The sequence below is a fragment of the Esox lucius genome, chromosome 18 (assembly GCF_011004845.1).
Source record: "Esox lucius isolate fEsoLuc1 chromosome 18, fEsoLuc1.pri, whole genome shotgun sequence".
Lineage (NCBI taxonomy): Eukaryota > Metazoa > Chordata > Actinopteri > Esociformes > Esocidae > Esox > Esox lucius.
The window spans coordinates 14,500,721-14,509,338 of record NC_047586.1 but is presented as its reverse complement, the minus strand read 5'-3'; the positions used below and the strand labels follow the sequence as shown (position 1 = coordinate 14,509,338).

At 40.1% G+C, this 8,618-nt stretch overlaps 2 protein-coding genes across 4 annotated transcripts; both read left to right on the top strand.

Moving 5' to 3' along the window:
* The first annotated feature begins 235 nt into the window (after positions 1-235).
* cenpw (centromere protein W) lies at positions 236-4,433 on the top strand. Its single transcript, XM_010882389.2, has 3 exons — positions 236-461; positions 689-802; positions 3,563-4,433. Exons 1-3 carry the CDS (start codon positions 375-377, stop codon positions 3,587-3,589), a joined length of 228 nt encoding a protein of 75 aa, XP_010880691.1. The 5' UTR covers positions 236-374; the 3' UTR covers positions 3,590-4,433.
* A 556-nt stretch (positions 4,434-4,989) lies between these two features.
* On the top strand, positions 4,990-8,410 carry LOC105017641 (E3 ubiquitin-protein ligase rnf146). Of its 3 annotated transcripts, none has more exons than XM_010882387.4 (3): positions 4,990-5,181; positions 5,865-5,945; positions 6,259-8,410. In XM_010882387.4, the coding sequence occupies exon 3, from the start codon at positions 6,260-6,262 to the stop codon at positions 7,373-7,375; it is 1,116 nt and encodes a 371-aa protein (XP_010880689.1). In that variant the 5' UTR covers positions 4,990-5,181; positions 5,865-5,945; position 6,259; the 3' UTR covers positions 7,376-8,410. The 3 variants fall into 3 exon arrangements, with proteins under 3 accessions (XP_010880689.1, XP_019911600.1, XP_034143553.1); XM_034287662.1 differs by lacking the exon at positions 4,990-5,181 and adding an exon at positions 5,447-5,469; XM_020056041.2 differs by lacking the exon at positions 5,865-5,945.
* The last annotated feature ends 208 nt before the right edge of the window (positions 8,411-8,618 follow it).

The following is an 8,618-nucleotide window of genomic DNA, read 5'->3' as shown; positions in this document are numbered from 1 at the left end:
TTAAAAACGGATTCTAAAACCAAAATACGAATCGTCGAAGAAACATGTTTCGTGTATCTTAATCCCAACCGAATAATTATTTTCTTTAAAATGTGGATCATACCCATGAAATAAATGTTACACTTTTGGAATAATACAAATCAGATTTACAAATCCATCCTGTCTTTTTACAAGATACTCACCTCGAAGTACGTAACCTCTTTTACACGTCCCACGTCATGAAATCAGACGTAAACAAACGCACATGTCATTGCGCAAACCAACGCGACAAAGACTAGAACAAAACCGACGTAAATTATGTGCGCAACGCGGGAGATTTTAAAACGTAATGTAAATAGCTATATTTGAGCCGTGTTAGCTACAAGTGTGTCAAGATGTTGAAACGAGTACCCATGTCTAAATTAAAGTCTCTAATAAAGAAGAAAGCCCACATTCGCATAGGGACAGCTGCAGATGCAATGGTATGTTTGAATATACTTTCTTTAAGTTGGTAAACGTTAGCATGTATGCTAACGCGTCACAGTAACTAATTGTTTTACAACGAATGGCAATAAGTGACCACTATCTAGATAGTTATACAGTTTGTCAAGTTACTTATATGTAGAGGTAAGAATGCATTGCTTTAGTTGTGTAGTTATTAATATTAAATATTCATACCGTCACAGTTCAAATTTGAATTTCCTTGTAGGTTGAGTTGAACGTGCTGCTGTTTCTGCATAGCCTGGCAGAAGAGGCAAGAACGAAAGCTTTTGAGGAGAAATCGGCAACTATCAAAGCATGCCATGTGAAAGCAGTATGCAAGGTATTTGGGTTTTCCAGCAACTTATGTGGGCAGAACACCGGGTTATCTCAGTGGTCTTGAGGGCTTCCTCGTCCTTTACCATCAGCTCAGATCTTATGTACTGTAGCTCCCCAAAAGCATTTACAAGAGCATTTTTTAAAAATCCCCAAACTATTGTTACTTAAGTTGTACTTAAATGCTTGCTATTTAATACTTGCCTTCGCTTCACTTTACATATAGATTTCTACTAAACATAACATTTGTCTATCCGTCTCTGACCGCTAAATTTATCGTTCAATATAAGTAGCCTGAAGTTTGCAGTTTTACAAACATGCCAAAGTAAGGAGGTTCAAAAGGCAAGTTGGGTCTTTTAAAACATGTGGTTATGCTATGTTCACAAGGTGCTGGTACCTCTCTGACTTAAATTGTAGAGATGTTGCAGTGTGTTCAAATGTACCCTGATGTTTGCATTAATACCAAGAGAGTAATATCTGCTGTGCACTCAGGTCACATGATCATCCACATGAAATGTCTTTCCAGCTGATAAGTCCTATCTTGCAAATAAATAATTGGTTTAGCACACAATAAGTGACAACCGGTTTCTAGTCTATTACAACCCAGAGATTCGGGCACCTCCCTCCCCAAACAACCTGCTGCATAGGGATAGGACGAAGAAGCACGGTTCAGTTTTCCAAGCTCTACTGTTTCGTTGTACCAGAAACTCGTTTCAAAGTACAACGCCACGTGACCATAGACTGTATAAATAAGCACGTGACCATAGACTGTATAAGCACGTGACCAATGAGGTTCGAAGCCTCGGACAACACAAAATCACCTTCGAGTTCCAAGAGGGCCCAACAGGGGTCGTTTTTGGGAATGGCTGTTTTGAAACTGTGTGTATAAAAGGTTAATGAAATCCGGTCACTTCGAGGGTTGGCAGTAGGAGTTTGAGACATGCATGCAAATGGAAATTACAGAGAAGGATTAGAAAGAGCAAGTTAGTCAAGTCATAGAGCTATTAGTAGCTTTGATAGTTGTTGTAGAACAGCAATTTGAGAGTCATTCAAGAGAATAATTTAGTGTTGATTAGCTATTATTTGAGAGTCATTCCAAAGAGTAGGTCATTTAAGTAGACAAGATAATTATTAAGATTGTTGCTTAGCTAGATCCTTGGAAAGGGTAATAGGGTTGTGTATTAGAGAGCAATTGAGAATATGTATGACAGTGTTCATTTCATCAAAATGAATAATGATGAAAATATATGTTTAATAAAAAAATCTTTGTGGCAGTTAACAAATTAGGGTATACCCACGTCTCCAGGCATCACACCACGGTCTTTGCCTGTGTGTATATATTGGGAAGCGCTTTCATAAGTTTTGTCACACATCTGAAAGACCTTAAGGAAAAAAAACATTGAGAACCTCTCTTTCCAAAATCCTCCTTTCCAACTATGGTAGTTATATAAGACTATTGTCACAAATGATAATTTCGTCTTGTCTTGTTTTTGTCTACCATAGTTGGAAAGAGAGGTTCTCAGGGGTTTTTTCTTCTTCAAGGAGGTCTTTCAGATGTGCCACAATATATACGCACAGGCAAAGACCATGGTGTGGTGCATGGAGACGTGGGTACACCCTAATCTTCTGTTCTCCCCTCATTCTTACATTTCTTACATACTGATATTTCCATCCATGTGAATTAAACTGTGCGAACAATAACGCATGTAAAATACGCATTTTCCACTGGCTTATTACATTTTGGACATTTCATGCTTCCATAATGTGCACAACGCTGCGCTTAAAATTTTAATTAATAGGCCTAATTGTAGGCAATATCAACATTGTAAGCGAAACATTGACATGTTCCATTAGCCTAATTTGATATTGTGATGTTTAGGCTACTATATGTTAATGAGGCAATAACTGTGAATTGACTAAAATGATACTAAAACATAAGGGCCTTTCATTCACTAAAATGGCTTAATCATTATTCAAATTATATAAATGTGGCTAAAACTGAAATATATTTTAGTATACTATCATGTGATTGATGACGTCCAAAGCTTTGTTTGACTAAATGATTTTCAAACCGGAACGCAACTTCCCACAGTGCACAAATAACCAAATATCAGAGTAAGGCCACTAATACCGTGGCGCAGCCCTGTCACTCCAGACTGCTGTTCCCGTGCTCATGTGTTCGATTCTTCCTGTTTGAGTTAATACGATTTTGTCGAAAGCAAAATGTCATCCTTTCTCCCTCCACAAATTCCTGTTTTATTGAGGTTACTCTTTTCAATGGTCTTCATTATTCACTCATCCTTACCATTACTTCGAATACACTGCTCCGGGCTAAACACAATACATCCAAATCTAACATGACATATTACATTTTGTCCAGCAGAGGTCCCTGCTGTGCACTGTTGGAAAGCTTTGAGCAATGAAGCCTCAATGGTTCAGAATGCCTTGGTTCCCCATCCCTACTGTTGCACACCTGAACCTCATTTTGATTGTGATTAGTGGGGCTGTATTTGAGACAGGATGAGGTCACTTCAAGACTAAATCCAACCACTTAAAAACAAAGATTGTACACAAGCTAAATATAATGAAGCAAACGTGCTCTGGACGCTATCACCCGACACACACCGGCCAAAACCAAGACCTAGACATGATTGTCGTTGTAGATTTCTCTGTCACATGTAGAGGAATGTTTATATGAATGGGTGTGGATGAAGTTTGATTAATTTCTGTGACAAATATATTTATTTTTCTTTGTGTTTTTTGTTAGAAACTGCTGAAACAAGCCAGAGGATGAAGGGGAGAGAACTTTCTATAACAACATGATATAACAACTGATTGTTCATGTTGAACTGTTCCTGTGCTGAGACTTAAGATAAACATTCACCCATAGGTGGAACACCGCAAGATACAGACTACATTTTATTGGTCACTGTTTTGTTGTTTGAAATTTACATATTTACAAATTTACATATACATATTTCTGTGTAGGTCTTGTCCTGGCCATGTTCTGTTGAGATTTGGTGTAAGATGTAGCTTGTCTACAGTTTTGCTTGTGTGTCTTATTAGTTTGTTTTTACTTAGGCTGTTGTTTATTAGGCCTACAGTACCCTATTAAGTACAAAAAAATATTTGGCTCTGTATTGCAAATGTTTGGATTTTAAAATCAAATAATTCCAATTAGATGAAGTATACTCTTAAAAATATTTAATAAAGCTTTCTACACATTATCTACCTGGAAAATTAAAGATTTTGTAGTTTAACTTTTAAAATCTCTTGATTTTACAATGAATCTATCTCAGTAACAATTAACTATTTAGGAGGTATTTTTGTACATATGTCAAATCTCAAAAACAGAAGAATGCTTTCATCAAAGGTACACCTATCCATTATTTTGTAATTGCACGAACTCAGTGGGACAGTGACACTCAATGTTTGGCTGTCTCATGAACAGATGAGAACAAGTTTTGGTAACTAACTTTCAACTTTATACCATCCTGAGTCAATGTATCTTTATATATTGATTTGCCATTTACAATATACTGTATCATTTACATAATCCTATTGTTGTTTCTTTGCTCTGTCCTCTGGTTATTTATTACTCAACAAATAAAAAGCTTAATTTGTGTTTTACCAAGTAATCCAATGACTAGCTACTCTTGCATGTATTTTGAATTTGTGTAGAACAGTGTCACCCATACCGATTCAAATCCAATGCTTTTGCCCAAGTGTCACTCACTCTCATGTATTAGTGCCTGGATGTATGAATGTAAGCTGTTTTGGTATTATTTGAATACTTTTTTCTTGAGTCTTTTGCATGCTCTGAAATGCACAACATTTTGCTGACAGTTGTGCGGGCGTGCGTTTGCACATGAGCGAGCATGAGAGATGTCAATGGGTAGCAAACGTCAGGCAATCATTGTATGCAAAGTATATGCAATCAACCACTTTATCGTACCTAATTATAATCTCTGAATTATTTTACTACGCTAAAATGGGGGCTTATGTACAAAACATGCTTCAATTTCCAAATGGTTCATTCTAAAAGGATGCAAATATCCTCAGATTTATTCAAACCTAGGTCTGCACCCCATAGTTTCCATGTATTATTCAAAGTGCTGTGAAACACCCCGAAAAACAAGTCTAAAAACGAAGGGGGTCAACTATAAATCGTTCATTTCCGGAGGGGGCGGGTAAGCGTCATTACGTATATGAATACACGGAAGGCAGAGTAGGTGAACGTTTAGTGTTTTGCTTTGTTTTGGTAACAGTGTTTTGGGTTATTAAGTACTGTTAGCAAAATAGCTTACTGGTTGAAAATGATAAATAATCAGTCAGTTGTCTCAATAGTTTAATCACTGATCAACGTGCAAACGGTATTTATGACAGGTGAGTGTGGATGAAATTCGCCTGAGGCTGGAGACAAGGGGTGTGTGTCTGTGTGTCACTGACAATTGGGCCTTCGAAGCTAACGCCACATAGCTTGCTAATGTTAATTATATACAGTACACTAGAAGCAATACCAGCTTTAAGGGGATTGTATATTCGGGAGCCACACCGAACACTCTGTGTAGAAGCTGGGTTAGCTAGTTTGTCAACAAGAAATTGCTAAATAGCCTGACACGGTACTAGCGACATACGACATCAACGTGTCTGTTTAGCAACCTAGTACAATAGGTAACGGTAGCTACTAAGCTAATCCATTAAACACACCACTAGCGTAGCAGTATCGTAATTACGCTGGTAAATCGTTGAGATCTATCGTTAGCTAGCTACCGACTGTTCACTGAAGTTCACTGGTTATTTTCTGTAATGTTGACATTTCCTGTGAATGGCTATGTAGCTAACTAGCGAATGCATTTGTTGGTCTTTCTTACGATGGCCAAAGAACAGCTAATATTTTACAGTTAATACCACTGCACTTTCTGGTGGTAGTTTACTGTCTTGATGGTGTTAGCTAAACATTTATCAATAATTGTTGCCATGTTTTGTTTTTGTTGAACGAAACAGAGAAGCGAGTTAACCAACTTATTAAAGTGTGATTGGTCCTAAATCTTGTTTCTTTTCAACAGTTTTTTTCCATAGAGAGGAGTTTTGAGTGAACAAAATTGTGAATCTGATGACATCACAGTAATTGGGCTTGAAACACTACAGTAAGGATGCTTTATTTTCCTTGATTGCCATTATGGCAGAATTCTAGTGATTTAAAATACTCACAACCGGTATCTGTATAAAAAATTAACATTTGCATATTTAGGCCTACTGTTGCCATTGTTATCTCCCATGACAGCTTTCTGGTTTTGTTTTTGTTGGTGCTGAGATTATTGCTTTCCAATGCTTCAATCTTAAATATCCTATTACTTGTACTCTTTCTTAATATTGGTTTGTTAATTGAGGAACATGGGTGCGGGACGGACTGTATTCGTGACACAGTTATAGCTTAACTAGTTGTATTTCCCCCATTAGCATGGCGAGCTGTGGCAAGGTGGACCACTCTGTGGATTCTGTTCCCTCTAAGGTGGAAGGAGGGGATGCCTGCACCAGCAACACCCCCACTTCCCCTACCCCCATGGTGTACCCTGTGCCTGAGTGTGCAATCTGCCTGCAGACCTGTGTCCACCCGGTTCGCCTGCCCTGTCGCCATGTCTTTTGCTTCCTGTGTGTTAAAGGAGCCTCATGGCACAGCAAGCGGTGCGCTTTGTGCAGACAGGAAGTACCGGAGGACTTCTTGGAGAACCCCACCCTGCTTTCCCCCGAGGAGCTGAAGGCGGCAGCCGCTGGGGGACAAGGGGGAGCCGGACCGGGGAGCTCTGGGGGTGATCATGCCTGGTACTATGAGGGGAGGAATGGCTGGTGGCAATATGATGACAGGACCAGTCGTGAGCTGGAGGACGCTTTCGCCAAAGGCAGGAAAAGTGCTGAAATGCTGATCGCTGGTTTCCTTTATGTGGCTGACCTGGAAAATATGGTTCAGTACCGACGCAACGAGCATGGCCGCCGCCGCCGCATGAAGCGTGACGTGGTGGACATTCCCAAAAAAGGGGTGGCCGGACTTCGATTGGACCCTGACCCTCCCGTGGTCGCCATGGCGGGTGTTGCGGTGGCGTCTGTGACAGTAGAGCGGTCAAGCTTTGCTGACGGGGAGGATGTGACTGCGCAGTCTCAGACAGGCAGCTCCGTGGTTCTCCTTCCATCTCCTCCAGTCAGACCCCCCACAGCTCTGGGGGCGCACCCTGCCACCGCCGCCACCGTGTCCCTGGAAGACTCTCTGTCCCAGCTCCTCATAGGCCAACCAGAGGGGGAGGAGGTGGAGGACGAAGAGGAGCTCGCTTCGAGTGTTAGCCAGGTGTACGAATCAGCGTCCGGTAGCAGCGAGGATGGCGACGAGGTTGGGCGAGGGGCTGACGGGGAGAGGGGTGGGCGGGAGGTGGGGGCTCGGAGGAGGCCGAGACACAGACTCCTACAGCGGTGGCTCAGGGAGGTCCAGCCCGACAGATCGCCACCTGGTGGCGCGTCCTCTAGCGGAGGCGTCAGTGTGCGCTCACGCAGTCCTGATGGTCAGTGCACTGTCACTGAGGTGTGAGCACAACTGGACGACTGTCTCGCCCGGCTCAGCAAAAAAAAAAAACACATTCACGCCGTGCTTATGGTGGTGATAAAGAACCCAGTGGATGATAGCAGATCAGCCATTTACATTAGATATACAGTTGCCCCAGTAACATTAGCTAATCCTTCATTCATAATGTCATCAGGGAAGATTATGCAAAATGGCCCACATACTGAGATTCTTCCACTGTAACCCCTTGAGGCTGTGTTATAATGGCTAACCATGTCTTTGGTACTAAATACCTAAAGAGGCAATGTGAAATTATATTGGTTTAAAGTAACTGCCCAGTGTTTCCAGATATGTGAAATCCCCATGTATATTGTTCAATGAAAAAAAGTTTTTCAGGTAGACTGCTGATTAGGCAAGCTCATCCTTGTCGCTTGGTCTGTTGATTGGCCAGCTTTCCACCCCCCTCAGGAGTAGATAAAAAGATTTCTTGAGATTTCTTTGACAAATTCTCAAGCATTCCTTTAAGCGGTCTGTTTGAGTTTTTTTTATTTGTTTTGGACTCCTATAAAACAAGTCAAAATCATATGGACATGATATAACAGAATATGAGCTTTTGAAGGTCAGATTAAGGCTGGACAGTTACTTTAATGTTTGTACCTTTTAAATGTAGCATCTCGTCTCTATTAGGAGGTAATAAGAGATTATTTTTTTGTTACATGTATATGTGTGTGTTGAAGTAACTCCATGTTAATGTACATACTGTATATGTTTCTCAATGTGAGCTTATGGTGAATGTAAGGTGATGAGAGTACTTGTAGAGAAATGCTTTGGGTGTGGATTTCCATCTGGATCTTGTATTCTGTATTGGAAATGTAAACACCTGATTGTTTACAAGCTATCAGTTTGAATGTTTTTAGTTTCTGCCTATTATTTTAACACTACTGTCAACTTGTTTTCAAAGCATTTTTGACTTAAATAATATTTAACTTCTTTGTGTGGTCTTTTTAGTTTTACTGTGTTGTTTTGTCAGTAATAAAGTGTTTATCTATTATTTGACCTTAATTGAAGTAATGTGTTTAGTGTTTTGAGTAACCTTACAGTAATCAATCAAATGTATTTTATAAAATCATTGTTGCCTCAGCAGTTGTCACAAAGTGCTTTTACAGACACCCAGAACCCCAAAGAGTAAGCGACAAGAGTTAATGCAGTGTAGCTAGGAAAAATTCCCTAGTAGCCTCTAAACATAGTAATATTTTAGTTATTGGTAGAG